At 36.1% G+C, this 23376-nt stretch overlaps 1 protein-coding gene across 7 annotated transcripts in view; it reads left to right on the top strand.

Moving 5' to 3' along the window:
• CHD9 (chromodomain helicase DNA binding protein 9) overlaps positions 1–23376 on the top strand; it is a 102143-nt gene that overhangs the window by 38479 nt on the left and 40288 nt on the right. For 5 of the 7 annotated variants that reach the window (XM_072871927.1, XM_072871928.1, XM_072871925.1 and 2 more), the window contains 6 exons: positions 5363–5700; positions 16265–16376; positions 19831–19971; positions 21279–21347; positions 21442–21497; positions 22941–23058. In XM_072871927.1, coding sequence (XP_072728028.1) covers positions 5363–5700; positions 16265–16376; positions 19831–19971; positions 21279–21347; positions 21442–21497; positions 22941–23058 — 834 coding nt within the window. Of the gene's footprint in view, positions 1–3934; positions 4141–4348; positions 4502–5362; positions 5701–16264; positions 16377–19830; positions 19972–21278; positions 21348–21441; positions 21498–22940; positions 23059–23376 lie in introns of those variants that run through there. The other 2 variants (XM_072871931.1, XM_072871932.1) reach the window with 2 other exon arrangements.

Genomic DNA, 23376 nt, shown 5'->3' with positions numbered 1-23376 from the left:
TAATTTATTTGTATTATGGTTGTGATATTGATACCATTTTGGTGAGTTGACATGCACAAAGAGATTCCTTGTTTAGTAATAAACATGGACAAAGATGATGTGGTAATGCATGAAGATCAGGTTTCCAGGTGGCTAATTTTAGCTGCTTTCAGTGCAGTTGATGTCAAGGTCATCTTGATTTTCCTGAGGACCTGGTAGACTACCAAGAGCTTGTTATGCTCTCGAGGCATATGGTACTTAGTATGTGCACCTTCCTGCTGGTGTGTACTACTACCAGTGGAAGTAGAAGCGTCATTCAAGGCATTGCAAATGTAAACTTTAGCTTTCTATTGTTAGACTAGTTAGGGTCATAATTTAGTTCTTAGTGGTAGCTAGTGTTTGGATGAGTAGATCCACAAGTGAAAATAATTATTTAAAAAAAGTGCTTTATATAATTAAATCAGGAATGTGTGACTCATTAAAATTCCAAGGAAAGGCATTACCAGTCCTTAGAGTATATCAAGAATGGATGCAACTCAGGAGAGATATTTAGTCTTAAAGATTCTGTGCACACACAGAATTGAAAGTAATGCTCCTCTCCCACGAATGGCGGTACCTACTGTAAGAAAGGTGCTCTTACAGTAGAAGCAGTGTTTTACTTACGGAACAGATAAGGCAGGATTTGGGAGGGTTTTCTAGGAGATAGAATTTTTTTCTATGGTAAACTTACTTTCTTCTTGGGACTTCCTTTGTAGTGACATGCAGAGGATGTGAAGAAACTATTAAGTTGTTGTGGAGTAAATTAAAATGGCTTTAGGCCTTCATGGGAAAAAAAGCAATGTCTGTAAGCATTGAGGACAGTGGTTTGTCCTTGCTGTGGGAAGTACTGTTATGCCAGTGAAGGTCTTGAAATGCATGTCCTACACAACCCACAACAAAATGTTGGAGAAATGCTTTTCTATGAAAAGCCTACTCAGCAGAGTACTGCTAGTTGTTGGGAAGACTGCTGTCATGATTCTGTCTCCTGATATTGTCTAGTAACTTGATTGCTTTTACATTAGTTTAATTAAGATATCATTCAGACGTGTAGTGTACCTTCTACTCCTGCAAGACAGCACGTCAAATTCTTTTGAATACTGCCGAAGAGAAGATGCTCCCCTGGCTGCTGTGAGTCAGGGCATATGTGGGGAAGTCTACAGCTGTTGTCGTATTTGTTCCACCCTTAGTATTTTTTTTAGGGCAAGCTCTTCCATGTGAGTAGCAGTACAGCCTATACCTGCTGCTGTTAATGGCTCTTGCAGGCAGCAGCAGTAGCGTGGAATTGCCATGATTCCTGCCAATTTCCCTGCTGCCCACAGGATTGCGGGGAGCAGCAGGGAACTGATGGGAGGCTTGTTCATTGCACTCGGCTGCTGCTTGGCAAAGCTGTTAGCAGCAGCAGATACCCTGGAGCTCTCCCTGTGCAGACTCAAGACAACATTGCATTGGTTTACGTTCAGTTATATCTGGTTGATTATCTTTGCAACCATGAAAAGTAAAAATAAATTTTTCAAAATAAAATCTTCAGTTTTTAAATACGTGGCTGCCTCAGGGTCTTCCTTTCCACCTTCTCCTGTATGTTTGTCCGTTAAGAATTTGTTTCTTAATGCCGATAGATGGAATAGGTTTGTAAGCCATTGGCCAAAGGGTATGCTCCTTTAGGATGTTTGATCTGTGTCCCCTCTCAGTGAGGGGGAGGGGTATTTTTGGCTTGGCAAAACGCTTTGTCCTTTTTGTTGTAGATGCTCTGTAGCTTTTGAAATTGTTTTCAGTGTGCATGATGATTTATAGCTGTTTAACTATTTATAGCCACATGTGTTTTGGAAGCATGAAATGATTATCAGAATAAAAGACCTCTGCTGAATTAGATGATTTTTGTTGCTTTAGTTGCTACGTACACACAGATAACACACAGTTTCTGGTTCTTCTAATCTCAAAACACTTGTGTTGCTTTCCAGTTTTGGTTTTTGTGACAATGGTGACTTCCTTGATGAAGGTTTCATTACAGCTTTATTTAGCTTAGAATGGCTGGCTGGTGCCTTCCTGCATCTTCATGAATGTCATTTCCATATGGTGAGAAATGTCATAGCAAAATTAAAAAAATACGTTCTCAGTTTTCTAACAAATAGCTGACTGACTGTGCAGTGCAGGAGACATAACTTATAAACAGAAGCAATAGTATAGAGCAAGAAGCAGAGGGTCAGCCTGAGGAATTAAAATATACAGTAGCCTCATCCAGCATATTCCCAATTCTACAGTAAGAAAGTAGTAAAAGTTGTTGAGGAACACCTTGGGAAGCAGCTTTGAGCTCTGAGGAAATGTAGCGCAAGAAACTTTGTTTTAAAAGTAATACAATACCTGGGAAGATTATTGCAAAAGAATTATGAAAAAGCCACCATTTCTATAGTGCCCACTTAATTTTTTGTTTGTTTGTTTCTGGCCCAGGAATGTTCAAGAACATACCAATTTCCTTTAAAAATCTTCTAACCATACTGGCTTTAGTAGCATGTGGCTTAGAGCTGAAATTATACCAAGAGTACATTAGGAATATTTTTTTTGTTTAGCTGATCTCTAAATGCAAAATAGTACATTATTTAGCATTTTTACTAAGTTATGAAATAATAACCATAAAATGTAAATCACTGCAATTCGTTATAGGTACTGTAACTATAATGTAGAAGCATCTTGGCTAGAGTTCTCAAAATTAAAATTAAAATTTAATAATTGTCCTTGTGATTAAGATGCATATTTACAGAAATACCTTTGAATTTAAGTGGTATTGTTAAGAAAATAATCCATTTAATGTATTGGTACCACTAGTATTTTCAATGGACAATAAAATTCATTTTGAAATGAATCTTAAATAGAAGTGAAATTCTGATTAAGTGTAAGGCCTAGTCTTAACAATCTCAAAATCCTTGCAGTATTTTAAATTTTCTATGGAAAAACACATGTATCACAAAAGTATAAATATATATTAAGCAAAACAGAAGTGAAATCCTGATCATTCTTCTTTAATGGGCTTCTGAGAGTAAAGGGTATTGCTAGGATGGAACTGTGCTGTCAAAAGCTTCTTTTTTTTAATAACCTTTCAAAAAAACCCAATCGTATCTTCTTTTTGGTTTTATTTGATATGTTGACAATATGTATTTAAAAATTTGTCTGATCTTTTAAAATAACACTTTAAAACAACCTTGGAATGAAGAGGAGTTTACCATGTAGCCATGTCCCATGTAATTGAGGAGATTTTCACTGCAAAGCGTCCCGTAGGTCTGGGCAGGGAGCGGAGGGATAAAATCGAGTTAAGGAGTTCTTCCATTTTATGTGGGAAGCAGGGAAGTCTGTACGCAAATGCTTATACAATTACTGTTGCTAGCTTAGAGTAATGAATTCAATGTTAAAAAAAAAAGAAGTATATTGGAGAGCAAAATATGTTTGAGGCCACAGACTGAGATTTTAGTCTCTGTCCTCCCGTGCCGTCCCCTGGCCCCGTTTTGATGAGAGAACTGGAACCACAAAGTTGCCACGAATTGAAGTCTAAGACAGAAAAACGCTTAGTTCCCACGATTTTCCATCCAAGCGAAGAAACATGGGTGCAGTACTGCAGGAGGTGGAGAAGTAAGAGTTAATGCCCGTACCACATGCAGGGAAGAGCAGTCCGTTGGGGGTTAAACTGCAGAGTCTAATGGAATAATAACGGGTAGCACCATCTGCTGGCCTACTTCCGCAGAAGGAGTCAGTATTTTTAACGACATCTCTAATATTCATGCTGATGCATTTTGATGCTTTGTGCATTCATTTCTTTCTGTGCTTTGTTGGAATCTGGCTATCTCCTTACAGCTGTTGTTGAAACCCCGCTCTGGAGGGGAGGCAGGCAGCCCTTGCCATACCTGAGCTGGAGGATCAGCGGATGTGTACTTGCCAGGGGAGGAATATGTTGATAAATCACAATGTGTGTTTGTGGAGGGTTGTGCATATCTTGGCTGCAGCTCGCTAAATAGGCCATTTAGCAATCTTCTTTCAATGCTTTTCTCTTGAGCACTGCCTGGGGTGCTGAAAAAGCAGAGGGCAAGCCTTTGTCTGACGCCAAAAATGTCTTCAGTGAAGAGGCCAAGAGGAAGGGTAAGTGAAAGCCTGAATGAGTGGGAGGAGGAGGGGTTCTTTGGGCTAAAAGGCTAATGGGATTGAATAACCTTCCTTATTACTGGCTGCTGCTGCGGGAGCCGTGCTGCATCGCCATCTTGAGCTTGTTGCTGTTTTCTCGGGTCTTGGTTATTTGTTATAGCCTGTAGGCCTTAAGGTGGCATTTTAGAGAGTGATCCTGAACCCTGCCTCCTTCCCGGTGCTGCAGCGCTGCTGTTAAGCCTTTGATGAGGCTCCTATAGAAAATGTATCCAGTGAAGTGCGCTGGATTTGGCCAGAAAATGTGTTTGGAAATTCCTGGTGGCTCTTCTTCATGCTTTAGGCAGAGGCGCATTTACGGGTGAGAACGTAACATAACTGTTATCTGCTGGGGTTTTTGTCTGTTTGAATAGGAAATTCTTTCCATTCCTCAGAGGGGAAGGGGGGAGGGGAGGAAAGCAAAAACATGTCTTCTAGCCTGTTTAAAGAGAGGCTGATAATCTGAATGTTGCACTCTTAGTGTAAACAATTCTGTGTCTATGAAAGGGTGGTTAAAAACCTGAAAATAGAAATAAGGTACATTTTCTAAGGCACCGACCTTATGTTGATCTAAATAAAGGAAATACTGCTTTCTGGTTTTTTTAATGAATATAGAGCCGTGTAATTGTAGTTTTGGTTTTATCTTTTGTCTGTTTTTTAATCTTGATTTTGTTCGAGCATCTGTTCTGTTTAGCACGGAGTTAGTCTTGTAGATCTTTAGTCTGCTTTAAGGTATCTGTGGTCCTGGTATCTTACCAAAGGTGAAATACTGATGCTGTTACCTTCGTGAGTTCTTTGCTTTTTCAGATTTTATGAGAAGAACATTTATTGGAGATGTTGGAGGTGTGTGTCAAATGTATGGGAATGCCTGAAAGGTTAAGGATCGGTGTCTCTAACTACAGAGCTGCAAATAAGGCTGACAGAATTTTAGAAAGACACCTTTTACTGATTTTCAGTACATGGATTGGTTGTTTAAAACCCACAGTTGATGTAGTTATTCTGAAACCCACGCCATTCTGTGGTATAAACAGAATTCCTTCTTTTTTGTGTCTGAGTGAGTCCCTGACAGTTTAAATTTTTTTAAATGCATATCCAGATCAAAAACATTTGCACTTTTTCTTTCAAGAAATGTTTCTATTCTTAAAATAAGATGGTTTTATTTACTTTTTGTCTCATGCTACAGCCTCCTTCCTCCAAGAAGACTGATGGTTCAGGATCATATACTAAGTTGCAGAATACCCAGGTGAGGGCAATGTCTGAAAAGAAGCAGAAGAAAAAAGCAGACTCGGAAAGTAAACAAGAGAAGGCAAATCGCATAATATCTGAAGCAATTGCAAAAGCAAAAGAGAGAGGAGAGAGAAACATTCCACGAGTAATGAGTCCTGAAAACTTCCCCAGTGTTTCAGCTGAAGGAAAAGAGGAAAAGAAGGGTAGAAAAGTGAAATCCAAACCAAAGGACAAGGAGAGCAAAAAACCGAAAACTGGTTCCTCATCTAAAATTAAAGAGAAAACAAAAATTGGGTAAGTAGATTAAAATGTCTTGCTTCTCTTCAGACTGTAAATCCTTGATTAAAATGAAAACTGCTTACAGATAATAAAATTTTCTCCTCCACTGCCTACACAAAATTCTTTCTCATTAAGTCCATGTGTGGATTCTCATTCAGGAACAAGAATGCTCTGTTTTCTCTTTAGATAAAATCATTGTAGGACTGTCCTTTTGAAAGGAATTATTTTAAATTCATATCCTAAACTATTCTATACTTACTTTGAAGCATAGACAAGACCAAAGTATCTTTCATCTAGTGTTGTAATCAGTTCCGACTCCAAATTAAGTTTATCTGATATTATAAATGCTGTCTTTCTCAATTTTGGCATGTATCTTCAATACAGTGTGCATGATAAAGTGCATAGAAAGAAACTGGAAGCTTAATGAACTTGTTAGCAAGTGAATATTCTTGTAGATATCGTGTCAAAAGGAAAGTGCATATTGGAAAATTTGTATTCTAAGCACTTTGTAGTCTTTAGTCATATCAATTCAATCTGCCCTCTTAAAAATTTTGCAGACTCAGCTGGGTCAAGCTGGGTGGATACCTTGGGGTAGGGAGCTTTCAGAAGACGTTACATGTTAGAACGCTCCAAGGGATTCAGTAGGTGGCATGTCTTCTGACTAGAGCTAACCTAGTTCTCCTGTATATTTTTAAAGGAAAGTGTGTAACTTCCAATATTAAGTATGTCAGTCAGGACTTGAGATGGAAATCTTAGCTACAGTCTGATTTTTATTTTTTAAATCCATGCTTTTTGCAGTAACAGAAATATTAACTGGCATATCTCTCCAAATTTAATTGTCTCATGTACCTGTATATTCTCATGTATATGGAGCAGAAATTAATTGTTCTTTTAATCGGCCCATTTCTCTGCACTTTCATTTTTTTTCTAGAGATCAGTGCTTTTCTTACATGTCCAAGTAAACAACTTCCTTGAAGTTATCCTATAGTATAAAGGTTACTGCTCTAAACTCGACTTGATTCTTAACCTGAACTTTCTTGGTCTTAATTTCTTTCTCTTCTGGTTATGGATTGGCATATGAATGCTGCTCATAATACTCCTTAGCACACTGTATGGTGCTTCCTTCCCCCCCCCCCCCCCCCTCCATCTTGTTTTGAAGTGGGATTTTGGATGTGTACTTCCAAAGTTGATTTCACTTTCATGTTTCTGAATTTACTTATGTTCTATAACAGACATTTTGTCTGTCTGTCTAATCAGAAAACTTACACAGTGTTGTTTAGCTAGTGTCAGTTTCCTGAAACTTTATGTGAATTGTCCTTAGTGTGCTTTTTATTCATTCTTTTGGGTAGTTAACAAAACTTGCCAAAGTATCATCCCTATGATATACTACATAGTTCCCATGTTTTTACTGTTTTTAATCAGAAAAGTGAAATGAACTGTTACCTTTGACTTATACTTCTGCATTCAGTTTTCTGTCTTCATGAAACGCTTAGCTGGGCACATCAGTTAGGATCAGTTTTCAAGATTTCATGAGGCAGTGTCAATTGAGAAATAGGCGTTTCTCAAACTATTTTTTAACCATGATATTTGTGCTTGATCCAAAGTACACTGAAGCTGGTAGAGAGACTCCCGTTTAATTAAGTATGGTCAACTTTTCATCATTTTGCATTGAGCTGTGAAGGTTTGCCTCCCCATTATTTACCACTAATCAGCTAATGTCCCAGTAGCACTCTTAACTTAATCATGTTGCCAGGTATTGCTTTAACTATGTGGGACTCACACCTAAAGATTTAGCAGTCGGATCCTGTTAAAAGAGCAGTGAAGAGACTCTTCTAAAGCCACATACTACAGATTTTACAGAATTTCGATGTATTTTGATGGAGAGCAGCAAATCAAATGCTTTGAGGCATCCACACACTTCATTTTTGTATCTAAACAGCTTCATGTGTTATGTTTTTAGCGCTATTTTATATTATGTATATAAACACATAAAATATTAACTGTTTAGCAAAGAATATACTACAGCAGTTATGAGGAGCAGTAATTGCAAGAAGGCCTTGATTTTTTTTTTTTAAGAATAGTCATACCAGACTGTTTTCTATGCAAATATAACTGTTGGTCTTCTATAAGAAGAATATTTACTATAGAGTGGCTATATTTGTGTTTTCAAAGGTGGTTAAAGAAATTGTGAGATCAATAAAATTTGTTTTATTTAGAGAAGAACAGAATTAAATCCAATAACTAATAAGGGGTTTAGAAGGCTAAACAACTCTTCTAAAGGTTTCTTCCTATCTTACATTCTTAGGAAAATATTTCTTGTTATGTCAAAATAGGCTTGGGGTTTTAAACGTGTGGGTTCCTACACTGGTTTGCTCATTTATCTTAAAATAAAACAAACTCTTACTGAATCTTGGGAGAAAATTTTACCATGTTAAAATAAGACCTTTTGAAGACAAGTGCTTTATTGGGCAAGAAGGGGAAGGGAGAACCTCAATTCTATGAAAACTTTTGGTTTTCTCTTGGAAATAAGGATTTTTGAGATCTGTTTAAAATTGTAAGAGAAAAATTACTATTTTTTTTCTTTTTTACTCAATAAGGAGAAAAACTATTAAAAAAATAGCGAAGTTGTATCTATGACATTGCTTGCCATTTAAGCAGGAAAGAAAACCTGAAGACAGTAGAAAGTTCCCTCATGATTCAAAGGATAAATAAACAATTTCCAACTGTTACAAACTGTTGTCAACTGTAGTTCTTCTAGACGCAATAAAATAATGAGTGAAACCTTACAACCAATAAAGGTCTACAGTAGAAAAATAATAAGCTAATTATACATTTTTAACAGTAGTGGAGAATTTATTTGAGTGCATCTGGCTTTCCTTTTTAGAAGGAGTTCCACTATATGTCCATCCCAGATTAATATCTTTCTCTTCATTCAGTGTTTTCTATAGCAAACATACTTAACTTGCAGTAACTATGTTAAATATGCTGATTCAGTTTGGATTCTGAGAGCCAGACTGGTGCGGGAGGTGGTGTGGAATTATGTGTGTTTGAGAAGATATGAAGTCAGACTCGTGTTTCAGGTTCCTCCTGTTCAATTTGCAGGCTGGTGTAGAGCTGAAAGAGCAGAAACTAACAACAAATATATTGGGTTTTTAGGTTTTCTTGATAAGTGTTTGGAGAATGGTTTTAATCTGATCTTTCACATGTCTGCTAGCATCAGACATAGCCTATCCAATATGAACACAACTGTACCTTCTCTAGTCCAGCATTCAAACAGCAAACTTACTTAGATTGTGATCATAAACTTTGCTGGGATCTTACAAGGCTCCTGTCCGTGTAGCATATCCTCTGTAGGATGTCCTGTATCGCTCTTGAGGAGGATTTATGGAGGTACACAGTTGTCCAGCTGTGAAAATGAGATACTCTGCCTCGCTGATCTGGCAGAGCTGGAACACTAGTTGCTGAACAGACCTTGATAAAATTGCCTGGTAGCCATCTGTTTAAAAAAGAAAAAGTGTGCTTTTGAATGTAATGCAATACAGCTTTTACTGAAATGATCCTAGATGAGGGCTACTCCAAGATAAGTTTTAACTGCTGTGTCTTAATTTAGGGAATTTAGGGGATGGCATGATTTTTAAACAGTCCTTCCCCCCCTAATTAAACATAATTGGTATGTCTTTGGGGGCTTCATGTTAACTGTTCACATTTTCCTTAGATCCTTAGATTCCTATGAGATCTACATGTACCAAGATAAATTACATCATGATTCTTTTCAATGTATCATTGCTAGTTATAATTTATTAGCAGTTACTTTCTAGGCAGGCTGTAGTTTCTTTCTAAAGGTGGGGATTGAGGTATTTAATCCTCTGACCTGTTGAAGTCCTAGAAATAATGCCTGTTAATTTCAGGCAAATGGTTTAGAACTGGATTCAGTAATTAGTAAAGTTTCTGCGCCATAAGCATTGGTGAAGATAAATGACTAAATTCTTTTACTACCAAGAAAATTGTAAGGGTACAACAGAAATTATTAGAAGTAGAACAACATATGTGTATTGTATTTAGCCTTACCAAATTAAGTAACCAGTTTGCCTTATGCATTGATTACTGATAAAGTCAATTCTTTAAAATTAACTTACTTTACTTACGTATTTTTCTGAGGACTGCAGAACCACTTTTCATATGGCTGTTTACCAAGGTGTGTTGATGTTTAGGAATCTATTTAAATCCTTAATATTTTTGCATAGAACTTAGTTCCATTTATAAGCTTTTTCTAACTGATTGTAATTCTAGTTGTTCCATTTAAGGTGATGCATATTTAAGCTAAGAAGTCTACTTCTTACCACTTGATATGAAAGATAGAAGAATTAGGAATTTGTGAACATTCTGTTCAAAAAAGTAGATTGGCATTTAGGTTTTATAGCTCTCAATGTATTCCCACCTACTCAAACATAAAATTAAATATCATGGCCCTGATGAAAAGCAGCAGCTCTGCATTGGTGATGTAAAGGACAATATCAGTAGACTACATTTAAGACATCTTTTTATCACTGCATAGTTCAGATAAATAAATCCCCCAGATTTATTTGATTCCAGAAGAATTTGATTTACAGAAGTTCGATTCAAGGTGGTAGTCCTTAAGTTTAAAACTGATTCTTGTTATTAGAAATGGCTGTATTGTTTCATGTGCTAAAAGAACAATGGTGGATTTTTTTAAATTAACCCTTAAATTATGTAATAATGAATCCAGCAAGTCCTATGTGATCCTGTTCACTACTCAAATGAGTGAATGTCCTTGTTGCCTTGAAGTAGGTCTCGTGTACTGTTTACAAGATGGAGCATTTTTAGGACCCAAGACCCTGACAGAAAATCTTTATATGATATCTTGTTCATATGATACTGTTAAGATGATTTGAAACCTTTGTAGACTCAGTTAGCAACAGGAGACATAGGGAGGGGGGTGGAAGGGAAGTGTTACGCCTGTTACGCTGATCCTGTATCATTTAAGTTTAAATGCATAGAACTTGAAGTGAATTTCCTATAAGGCAGACATTGTGAGTTGTCTTTTGTGTTTTGTGTAAGTCAGGCAAACGTTGGCTAATAGATCTGTGCTCAATGAGAAGAGATCTCACTGAATCTTTTTGTTCTGTTAGGTCTGTTAGATCATAAACAACAACTGTCATGATTAGAAATGGCACACAGATTCCAAATTTGATCATCCTTCTGGGATGTCTGAGCTGTGACTCCTTGGTGAAGTTTTTTCTGCTTCCAGATTCTAGTTTTGATGCATACGTTGGGTCTAAGTGACATAATCTTAAGTTTCTACTGAAAAATATATGCATGCAAAATAGTTTTGTCTTACTGAATAAATAACTAAATGCTTGTTTTTCCCCTTGCATTATTATTCCAGTGTCGTATGAGCTTGAAATGGCTGTTGGTTCCAATAAGACTATAGGAGTGTTTTAAAAATCTGTGCACAATCCAGAAGTTATTAATTTTAAAGATGACTGGAGAAAGGAGACAGTGGCTAATATTAGTGTGTTAGTATTATCCTTTTAGCATATGTTTAATAAATAAAGAGCAACTGTTTTTATACCACCAATTTAACTCTCATTCCAAGAGGATATGCTGTCTTGTCAAGGAAATATCTGCTTTGTATTTTGCTAATAGATCAGATTTTTAGCTAAGTTTTTAGTGATAAAGAAATACTAATACTGGTGATAACACAGGAGTTTTATTGCTAGTAATAATAACAAAGTGCTTTGACTACAAATGAAAATATTTGGGAGGTGGCTTTGGACACTAATAATTAATTACTTGTTGTTTCTCTGTTTTGGGAAAATTGAAGTAAAATGATGTATTAAAGGCATGCATTGAAGCCCAACAATACTTCTCATTTCTTACATGCCTAATACATATTTGCTGTTTTTCTTTTCTTTCCTCTTTGATACTTCCTCATGTTCACCACTTGGAAGGCTTTGAAAACTGTTCTTTATAATTTTAAAGCTGTTCAAAGTGCTGACAACTCTTCTGTCATATTCTCTGCTATCAAACAGAAGGGGAATGAAGCAGATTCTTACTGGTTCTTAATTTATAGGACAGAAGTTGCAACACTCCTCAAATAATGGTTCCTGGTGGTCTTGCCGATATTTTAAGTCTTTTAGTTTTGTGGATCTAAACCACGTTAGGAGTCTTGTGCTAGGGATCAGAAGTAATAATGGCTTATGAGGTGGCTTCTCTTTAAACTTTTCCATTAGTGTAAGTTTCTCAACATCTTCAGTTTGTAGTTATAGAAGAAGGAGAAATATATGTTGAAGAAATGTACACTGTCTAATTGTTAAAGTATTTCTAGACATTATGTAATAAGATAACACTTTAAAAAGGCAAGAGAAAGTGAAATTGGAATGGAGTCTAGTGATATTATTTATTCTGTGTCTACAGTATGCTGTTTCCTTTCATAGAAACAGAATAGATAGTTTCTGTTCAGAACAGTTTGTTTCGGAGTGGAAAAAGGAATTTTAGCCAAGGATCTTTATGCTTTCATGCAGAAATTTATAAACTGGCAAGAGAACTTGCTCTCTCAATGAAAAATAGTCAGAGTTGATCCAGTTTACAAGCTTCTGAAAATCATTGTTTTCACATAGTAGATTTTTTTAGAAGTTTTTGGCCAAAATATGAGCAGATTGCTTTTTTACTAATAGAAATGCATGACTTCAGCACCATACTGTCATTCAGCAACTCTTGATAGCAAGGAGCATTGTGGTTCTGGGCACTGGATCAGAAAGAAGTGAAACTGCATTTATTCCTCTCATTGGCACCATATCCACATACAGAGGAGGAAACATTCTGATCTGCAACATGTAGAGAAGATGTTAAGAAAATTTCAGGGAGATGCTTATGAAGAGAAGTACTGGGGGTAGGGAGTACAAGATCAAGACAAGGCACAAAAGCAGATGGAGAAATGGAGTATTATGTATAAGACTGCAGGGGCAGAGCAAGAGGTGAACACAAGGGGGGACTACAACTACAACAGAGGACAAGAGGAAAAAATGCACAAGGAAAGATGTAGCTAGAGCAGTCTAATTACAAAATAAAGCCCATGTTCTACAACAGAAGGTCCTTAAAATCCTCTGCTATTCAATGGATACCACTACAACCCATAGTAAAGTAGTCATGGCCTTTCTTAATATTGTGCTTCTTGAATCCAAAAGGAACCTGAGCCTAAAATTTTAGGCAGTAGTGCATGAAATGGGGATGAACTATGGTTATATAGATACAAATCCTTAACATAGCAGCATGCATTTATGATGCATTTTAATTACCATTTCACAAAAGAGGATCAATATATTTGGAATAGGTTGCCCAGGGAGGTGTCAGCTTTGGAGATAAGCAGAACTTGACTGGACAGAGCAATGTAAAAGAACTCTGAAGTTGGCTTCGAGTAGGGACCAGATGTCCTCCAGCAGCCCCTTCCAGCTTGTCTTACCTCTCAACACTTATTTGATGAAAGAACATTGTTATCCTTGTTCTTTGTTGTTAGTAGTCTTGTTGTTCATTTAAAAATCAAAATGTGTATCACATTCACAACATCTCAACATGCCTGTCATGGTTTAGCTTCAGTCTGCAACTAAGCACCACACAGCCGCTCGCTCACCCTCCCCCTGCGGTGGGATGGGGGAGAGAATCAGAAGAGCAAAAGTAAGAAAACTCATGGGTTGAGATAAGAACAGTTTAATAATTGGGAAAAAGAGGGAAAAAATATATAAATTAATAATAATTGTAATGAAAAGGAAAACAACAAGAGAGCGAGAGAGGAACAAAATCGGGGGGGGGGGGGGGGGGGACGGACGGACACGACAACAAAACTAGTGATGCAACCACTCACCACCTGCTGACTGATGCCCAGCCAGTCCCAGAGCAGCGATCACTACCTCCCGGCCAACTCCCACATTTATAATACTGAGCATGACGTCATATGGTATGGAATAGCCCTCTGGCCAGTTTGGGTCAGCTGTCCTGGCTGTGCCCCCTCCCAGCTTCTTGTGCACCTGGCAGAGCATGGAAAGCTGAAAAGCCCTTGACTAGTGTAAACATTACTTAGCAACAACTAAAACATCAGTGTGTTACCAATATTATTCTCCTACGAAATCCAAAACACAGCACTATACCAGCTACTAGGAAGAAAATTATCCCAGACGAAACCAGGACAATGCCATACATGCATTAGGCCTTTACAGCCTTTGCTCTAAATCAAAGAGAAGACTTGGGATCTTATTTATTGGTCAAAAAATAATAATTTACAAATTATATCATGTGAGTTCACTGGACTGAATATGTTCTGTGTCCATTTATTTCAATGAAAAGATCAACAAGGGACAGGGACAGATCAGCACAGCTTGTTGCACTTAATAATATACGGGAAAAGTTTAGAAGAGTGCATACCCGCTTGAGACCAGAGTTTCATCTAGCCTAGTATCCTCTCTCCAGCAATGGCCAGAAGGAGATGCAATGGGAAGAATTTAAGAGCAGGGAAAACATATATGATACTTAGTATTTTCCCAAACTCCAAAGATGCAGACTAGGAACTTTGTGAGATAGCTACTGCTTTGTGAATTTAATGGTTTTCCAAGAAATTCTCACCCTTAAGTTTACCAGATTTTCCTTTAAATCCCTATTAAGTTTTAGCATCCACAATTCCATTGAACAACAAGCTCAGAAGTTCAATCACAGTGTGTCTTGTCTGTGTCACTTTGGAATATATTAGCTAATTTGACATATTAGCTGACAAGTGCTAATGTAACACTTAAATTCTATGAAACAAAATGAGATAAAAATGGAAAAAGTGGTTTATTCAAGTCCATCACCAGAAGGAGTCACAGTGGACAAACACCTGAGGATCCAACAGTCTTTAAAAAAGAAAAAAAAAATCCTAATCAGAGATTGAAAAGTGAGGGGGGAAAAAACCCCCAAACTACTCTTGAAGACAGTAGGAAAACCAGTGTTTGAAATGTTCATTGTTGAAATTATTTCCTGCAATTATGAAACATGTTTTCTAAGGAATAATTATCTGAGAACACCTAATGAAAAGCAAGGGCTTTGAGGACCAGAATTTACTTTTGAAGAAGCAGCTCTGTGAACAAGCAGATTTGTGATTGAGCTTACTGCAGCTTAATTTCAACATGCATTTGCCAGTGCTATTCACTTCATACGAGAAGTAAAAAATATGGGAGTGGAAAATGTTTCCTTTACTTTTTTTTTAACCTTTCCACTGAACATACCTAGTGGTTAAATATTGAAAACCAATGGAAATGTTAATTGCTTCTTAAAATGTGCTTCTAATCTTTTGTAAGCCATGTTGCTTAAACTATCCATAGTGTTTTGGTAGTTTAAGATTTTAATTTTCGTTGTGGACTGTTGGTTTGGACGTAGTAAATATGTGATAGTTCTCTTATTTGGACACTTGCAAAGAGAAGCAAATGAGATACAAGTGTTTCAACCACTACCTTCTCATCAGGGGTTTTTCAGGTGGCCAATATATTTGATGCTACTTTGGTGTAAAATAATTTGGATTGTCTGTATAAAGACTAGTGTCTTGTGTTTCATTTGTTCCGTAGAATGGCAGAAGAGGCTTGTATGCTGGAACAGTTACCTCATTTTCTATTACACGGATCTGATGATTAGATACTATATAAAATATATGTTTTAGGACAGCTCTTCATCTGTGATTTTTTTTTTGATAGTTTGTCATCATTCTGCAATTATGCCACTGAAAACATATTTAAAGAGGAGTATTTGGCACATTTCAAATATAAAAAAATAAATATTTTGACACCCTTTAGTTGAAAACAAATCAGATGAATTGGTATTATCATTTACAGTGTAACCTTTAAATCTGAACAAAGAAATAATTGGTGCTTGTTCATTAGAATTTAATGAATTTATTCAGCACAATGTTGGTTCTTAACGTATTCTGAGAGGTTCTGAGATTTCTTACAGATAAAACTACTGGGTTTTGAATACAGATTCTCTTTTTTTACTTTTTTTTTTAAAAGGGCAAAAAGGATTCATGCAATTCCCTCATTTTCACCATTGAATGACTTACTAAACATAAAACTTTTGCATGTCAGACAGCTTTGAATGATTTTAGATTGTTGTCCATAGCTAATTTTTTTGAGTAAAAATAAGAGAATATATATTTTGCAATGATAAATTGTTTATGATAAATCATTTACTGTCATCATCTGCAGATGGTATTTATGCTAACTTTGTATAGTTTACCATTGTCAGTTTAAATGGTGGATTTTGCATCTCTTGCTCATTTATAGGCTCAAAACATGTGTGATACAGAGGCATTTGTGATAGTAAGGTAGCTGCTTGCTTGTAGAGAAACTCAGTAACAGTAGTAGAAAATACTGTCAACTGTAAAGAGACATATTTTTAATTTTTCAGACAGTGGTGCTTCCCGAGTTTTATGTGAAGGAGAAGATGGGACTTGCTAGTAGATGTGGTGTTATTTTTAATCTTGAAGTTAAGTAGACTAGTATATGGCATTCATTTAGATGTTGGGTTTTTTTCCTAACAGAAAGCTAATCATCACACTGGGTAAGAAGCAGAAAAGAAAAAATGAATCTTCAGATGAATTGTCTGATGCTAAGCAGACTCCGCAGCGGCCATTGAAAGATGAAGACTCACAGGTAAGTAGTTAGAATTTTTCCCTTTTAAATTTGTGTGTGTTGTTATTCTACAGGTCTTTTCCCCCCTCTCTCCAAAAAGTCTCCTTTTGACACAGTGATGGTTACTTTCTCACTGCTGTCTATATCTCTATAAGTAGAACCTTATTATCAACTACTTTCCTCAGCTGAAAATCAGAAAATCCTACAGGTTAGAGTCCTGTTTCTGTAATGGGACATCAGTGCCCTGCTTGTATCTGTTTCATTTCAGTACAGAAGTCCATAGATTTGAGACTGTCAGTACTCACCTGTTGAGCTGGCAGTTAGACCTGATCCTTACTTTGGCTGACTTTGTGGGGGAAAAATGCAGAGATTGCCTAATAGAAGGGACATTTATTAGTGAAACTGGCTCTTTGAGAACATTTAAAAGGCTCATTTCAAACTTTACTGTTTTTTCTGAGTTCTGCTTCTGTAGAAACTGAAAGAATTGGTTTCTTGCAGTGTTGGATCTGAAGGGAGAAATGATCAATATGCTGATAGGCTCTATTTGTTTGTGGAATACTTCTGAAGGAAGTGCCAGATCAAGAATTAAAGTGGTGGAGTTGTTCCCTTGAGGAATATCTCCCTTGCAACTTTCTGCAATTTTTTCATAGATTGCCCTGGTATAATAGTAGCATAGCTAATTATTTACAAAACTTATGCACAAAGAAGTATGAACTGTTTGTAAGAGATTATATCCTATTCATGCGTATGTTAGGAACAATTATGACTTCCTTGCTTTAGGGCAAGCTCCATAAAAAGTAAGGTTATATGCTGGAAATGCACAGGGTTTTATCCTGTGGCAATTTCATCCACAGAGATGAAATCAGTATTCAAAATAAGGTGGTGTTGAGTAAAAATTAATTGCATTATTTGATGACAGTGTCAGAAAACAATTACGAGATCTGAGTTGACCTTTAGTATTTCACAGATGATAATGCTGGGGGAAAAAAAGGATCAGAAGCCATTTATCAGAATGACTTTTTATTAACTTAAGTGATAGCTTGTCTTAGGTAAAGGTTAACTGGAAGGGAACATGAAATTATTTCTCAGGGAATTTGTCTTGGTATAGAAAGTCCATTTAGTACATGGAAGGAGATGAAAGCAGGTTCGGAAGTACTGTCACTTATGCATAGTGTTCTGTAATCAGATAGGTATAAACTTGTAGGCCAACAAGTATAATACAAAAGACTGAAGATTATTTCTTTTTTTCTCATTGCTTTTGTTTTTTTGGATATTTGATTTTTAGCATGACAAGGGTCATCTTCAATTCTAGTGTGGATAGACAGGGAGTATCAACAAATCACATGATCCTGGCGTGAAAGGAACAGAGGGTAGAGACAATAAGAGGTGACATGGGGTAGAAAACAATTATACTGCAGAATGTCACAGCACTGCCCCATCTATCCCTGAAGGAGTTTGGGAGAAGCATAACAGGAAAGACATAAGTTGCTTTACTTCATTACTTCATTCTCTCTCTAGTTTTCAAACATTGTCATGGTTTTCTTTTCCTGTTGCAAATAGGTGTCTGTTTCTAAGCTCTGGAGGGCAATTTTAGGCCTTTTTTTTCCCCTAATTCATTTTGTATGCTTAGTTTCACAGTAAATGTCTTCCTTAAATATGTTATTTCTCGGAAAAATGTGTGGTACTACTGTATTTTGTGCCTTAGAGCATTTGTTTGTGACCATGCTTCTCAGCTCAGGGAAATACAGTGTTTTTTTCAAACAACTCGGGTTATATATTAATATGTTGGAGAACATACATCTGTGATGTTTTGTTAATCATTTCATACTTTAGGAAAAGACATAGTGAGAAGGACTGAAAATGCCAGTTAATGCCTCATTAGGTTTTGAAAAATTCAACAAATACTTAATGAGTGAAACTTGAACCTGATTCTTAATTCTTCTTTTCCTAATTCATACATAATTTGCATTGCTCCTATTAGCTGGCATTTAAAAAAAAAAATCTGCTTCTGTCAGCAAACTATTGTTGATTTAACTATAATGTGATGTTTTATGTCACATTAATGTGTCTGTTTAAATCTGAAGTTTCTTTTTGTGCTAACACCCCACCCCGCACACACTCACTTTTTATTGAAGACTAGCTAATCTGGCTACATTATTGTGGAAAGCTGATTGAATGGTTTCATATATGCACTGTCCCAGCTTCTCCAGAAGAATGGTGATGCCTATTCTTTGATTTTTACTGTATATGTAGTGTTACTACTCTACCTTACTAAAATACTTGCAATGTAGTTGTTGAAGTATAGCTAAGTCTTTTACCAGATACCAGCCACACCAAGGGCTGAATTCAACAGTCAGGAAGAAAGTTCCTGTGCTGCAGTCTTACTGTTACTTAATATCGGCTCTGCAGAAGCCAGTATGACCACAGGATTTTGGTTTTTGTTCAATTCTCAACTTGTTCTTCTCCCGACTGATTACTACAGTGTATTAGAAGCAGCAGTGGCTTTTCCTAAACAAAAATATGCTTTGCTGTGTAGCTCAATATAATTAATTCATTTTATAGAGACTGTTTTACTTTGCTGATTTTATTTTTGTGATGATCAGTTCTCTAAAGCAGATTGCACTGTTTTCAAATGTTATCTGACTAGTTTGATTCTGCTATCATTATTTGTCCAATGGATTTACAAATTAATCTTATGGTTAAATACGCAGTGTCTCATATATTGGTACTGAGGGGTGGAAAGGATATGCAATATCCTAATAATCTAAGTATTTAAAACTTAAACAGTGAGTGAGAAGGAATTATTTTCTTAGACTGAACATGATTTCTCCAGCTGGAACTTGTCCTCAGATTCTTGCAGAAACAGGAGTGGAAGATTAGGGAGAGAAACCACAAAGCAAGCCAAATGCTGCTGTTAAACAAGCTCGATTAAGGTGGAGGAGAAAACAAATACATTAACAAAGCAACAAACTTTAGTAGCCATCAGATCAGACTTCATCAGCAATCTGACCAATATGATCTAATGAAAATCTTCGTAATTTTTTATATAACACTGTTTAGCAGAGATACTTCAGCATATTTTGTATCTTTCATTCAGATTCTTGAATTGGACAGTAACACACTGCTGTTATACTGCATTATGAAATTGCTGTTGAAATACTGATGCTTATGGGAGATCTGTTATATATTAGCTTTGTTCCCATACCCTGGAAATATTGTTCCATGTTTGCTTTTGAACTCTAAAAATAAAAGTATCAAATGGTTATATGAAACAGGAAAAAAAAAAAAAATTAATTGATCAAAAATAGTATATGGCTACTTCTGTCCCTCTGTGATACACATGCTTCATGTTTTCTATCAAATTTTGGCCTTTTGTTTTAGATATAGCTAAAGTATTGCTTAGAGTGTCCCAAACCTTGCAGTTCATGTTAGAGTAAGATTTTGGTAAAACCTATTTTTATTCTCCTGCATGTAGAAGAGAAGATCAAATCGTCAAGTTAAAAGGAAAAAATATGCCGAAGAAGGAAAACAATCAGAAGAAGAAGCTAAAGTTTCTGTGAAAATCAAAAAGAATTCTGCCCCTTTACCTGCTGAACAGCCTTTACAATTATTTGTGGTAAGTAAAAACTGGCTTGGTCTGTAGTGGGAACTTCCCATTTGTCTCAAGTAGTTCAGTGAATAAGGCTCGTAACTTGGAAGGAATACATTATTATTACTAAGCCATAGTTTATTTAACGTAACATCTTGCTAAGATCTTGAAAACTAGAAGAAATGGCTATTACTATTTTTTTCTTTTCTATAACAGAAAAATCATTGACTTAACTGAACTTAAGGGTAAGGATAAGACTTAAGGACAGGTATATCTCAAATAATGTTTTACACTGTGTAGGCGTATGAAAAAGCTGTATGCTAATATTATCGTGACTTTCAGAAGTATAAAATTAATTGAGCTTATGGGGATCTCTGCTTACTGAGATTTTTAAAAAGAATACTCCTCCCTTCCCCCCCACCCCCTGCTTCAGGTTTACACTTCACTGTTTAACTTGTGTCAGCTCTGGTACTCAAACTTACTGTTGAGCCATTCTAGGTAAATAAAGTGGCAGGAAAGAAACGGGGAAAAAAGTGTTTGTGAGATGTTTGAAGGAATGCCAAAGTTGTAAGGGAAGGAGAAGGATAGTATGATTGGGAACAAATCAGACAAGGAAGGTAGGTGACTTTTTATTGGAAGCAACCTTTAAAGATTGGCTCTTTATCTCTGGAACCACAGCTTCAGTCTTGGCAGAGCTAAGTAAACCCATATCTGTGTCACACCTAAGCCCTGCTGGAATTCCCAGACACAACCTTGTCTGCCTGATTCCACAGCACATTTGTTATCTATGTTCAGAGCAGATCTATTAAATTGAGTTTGACACATGCTGGTTTTGTTTTATTAATTTTTTTTTTAACCTGTCTGCCAGAGTTCTTATTTCTCCATATCTGTATAATGAAATTCTGGGTATGTCCGCTGCATCAGATCAACCCAGCAGGGCATTCACAGTGAGTCTGTGTCTGGAAAGCATCAGAATCACCATTGCTTGCACTATAAGTGTGTTTGGCAGGTGAGCATTGCATCTGATGCTCTTTGGAAGTGCCAGGCGTACTGTACTTTTGTATGTATTTCTCTCAGGATATAGACCTGGATTTTAAATTTACTCCCAGACTGCTATGAGAATGTTAAGAGAATGCTACTGGTAGACGTCAAATTCACCTTTATTGTTGATCTTTTAACAAGCCACTTGTGTTTGAAGGTTTTAAGCCTGATGAGTTTGAAGAGAGGGCATTTACTGAAATTTATAATGTCATTGTTTTCCTGTTTTAAGCCTGATCAGTTTTGAAGAGAGGGCATTTACTGCAATTTATGTCGTTGTTTTCCTGCATTTATAGGAAAACCCAAGTGAAGAAGATGCAGCAATTGTAGACAAAATCTTATCCTCCAGGGTAATAAAGAAAGAAGTAAGTGATTGTCATGGGATAAAGTTGCTTATTTGAAAAAGGGGGTTGTATTTTATTTTTACATTTTACATTTCCCCTGAATTTCCTTTCCTAGATATCTGCTGGGATGACAGTAGAAACAGAAGAGTTTTTTGTAAAATACAAGAACTAGTAAGTATTAAAAAGTTGTTTCATTGGAGGTGTTGACTGAAATAAGTACCATATTCATGTACTAAAGTTTTGTAATGTTTGAAGATTACTTATAACTAGATTTTGTCATCTTTTGAGATTTTTATTTACAAATTTAATCTTAAAATTGCTAAGAATCTGCATTATATTGTTAGTAATAACTTCAAAATTATCAGTATTGTGAAACCAACACTGACCAATAAGCTGACAGCCATTATTGCCAAAAAAATAGAATTTTTAGAGAAGACACATTTATTAAATTCAGCAGGGGCTACATGCCTGAGGCTAATTTTAATTTCATTAATTTAAATCAGAGCTGTTTTGTGAACCTAAATTAGATTGTGTCATACATTTAGGAATGGTTGATGTAGGAGTTGGTCTTACTGTTTTAAAAAGAAAAAAACTTCTAGCGATAGACATTATTTTACATCAGAAGCAGGAAATAAAAAAAGAATGAAGAAGAAAACTTTTTCCATATTTTCCTATTTTAATTTCATACCTATCTTTCTGTCACTACTCAGTTCTTGATGTTGAAAATGCAAGCAGATTTTTCATTTTACATATGTGAGTAATTTCATGAGATTCTTGCTAATAAATGTCATTTTTTTTGAGACTCTGGATTCACATGTTTCTGGAGACCATTTAGCTCTTGTTTTCTGAAAGGGTAAAGTCTGTCTTTTCATCCGAGAATGAGTAATACCCAGCAATAGCTCTTCTTTATTTCTAGCATATCTTCAGAAAGCTTAAGAAGTGATGAAAATATATTAAAAAGGTGTGAGGAAGAAATATATGTACTTCTGTCAAACCAGTCTAATTTCAGAAAGGCTCACTTGGAGTGCAGTTAGATGGTGTAGCTACCGGTGCTCATGCCTTCTTCCTTCGACTCTGTTACTTTGTGCTTCTCTCCCAGCCCAATCTGATGGCATGTTCCTTTATGCCATGGGCTCTGATGCTCCTCACTGATCTTTTAATGGGCTCAGCTGTATAGTTCAGCAGTACCTGTGAAGAGATGTTCACATGAAGTACATGAAAAAGTTAGATCCAGTATACTAAGTACTTTATATCTCTGGGTATTTTTCTGATAGAGCTGTCAGATTTTAAACTCGATTTATTTAAGCTCACTTTAAATACGCTTGTTTCTCTTCTTAGGACACATGAAAGAAATTCGTGAATCCATAGACTTCTATGGGTCCTAGCCCAAAAACACTGCCTTAACTAAATGCTGTAAGATGCTTATTTGGAGGAATAAATCTTTGATCTTTACAGTGAATTCTGTCTTAAATGATAAAATGTTCTTTTTTGAGTGAAATTCTGGTTTATAAAATATATTATTTTAACTGTATATTAAAAATAGTAAGCTTTTGCTTTCACTAATATGTTAGTGTTCTTTCACTAATATGTTAATGTTAATCTCTGTAATTTTAGCTCTTATCTCCACTGTGAGTGGGCCACAGAACAACAGCTTTTAAAAGATAAAAGAATCCAGCAGAAAATAAAACGATTCAAACTACGGCAAGCACAAAGAGCTCACTTTTTTGCAGATGTGAGTATGAAGTATACAGTTAAATAAGCTTTTTTTTTCCTTGTAAAATTGTGATTAATAGTTTGCTTTTAAATAGAACAGCTGAATATTGAGAAGTAAAAATTAGCCATTGGGGTTGAGTTTTTGGTTGCAGTAGGGGGTTGTTTGTTTAATGTAATTTTAAGAACAAGTCTTCTGGAGTCACTGAACTAACCTGACTTGCATGGTTTAAAATTGAGATTGTTTGGGTAACTACTTAAAAGTGGTAAGGAGGGAAAGATTATGTTAGTATGGCTAGTTTGTCTACTGTCAGCACTTTATCCCTAAATGACTGCATTT

The sequence above is a fragment of the Ciconia boyciana genome, chromosome 9, assembly GCF_034638445.1.
Source record: "Ciconia boyciana chromosome 9, ASM3463844v1, whole genome shotgun sequence".
Classification (NCBI taxonomy): Eukaryota; Metazoa; Chordata; class Aves; order Ciconiiformes; family Ciconiidae; genus Ciconia; species Ciconia boyciana.
The sequence above is the reverse complement of the archived record's forward strand: the minus strand, read 5'-3'. Positions and strand labels throughout refer to the sequence as shown.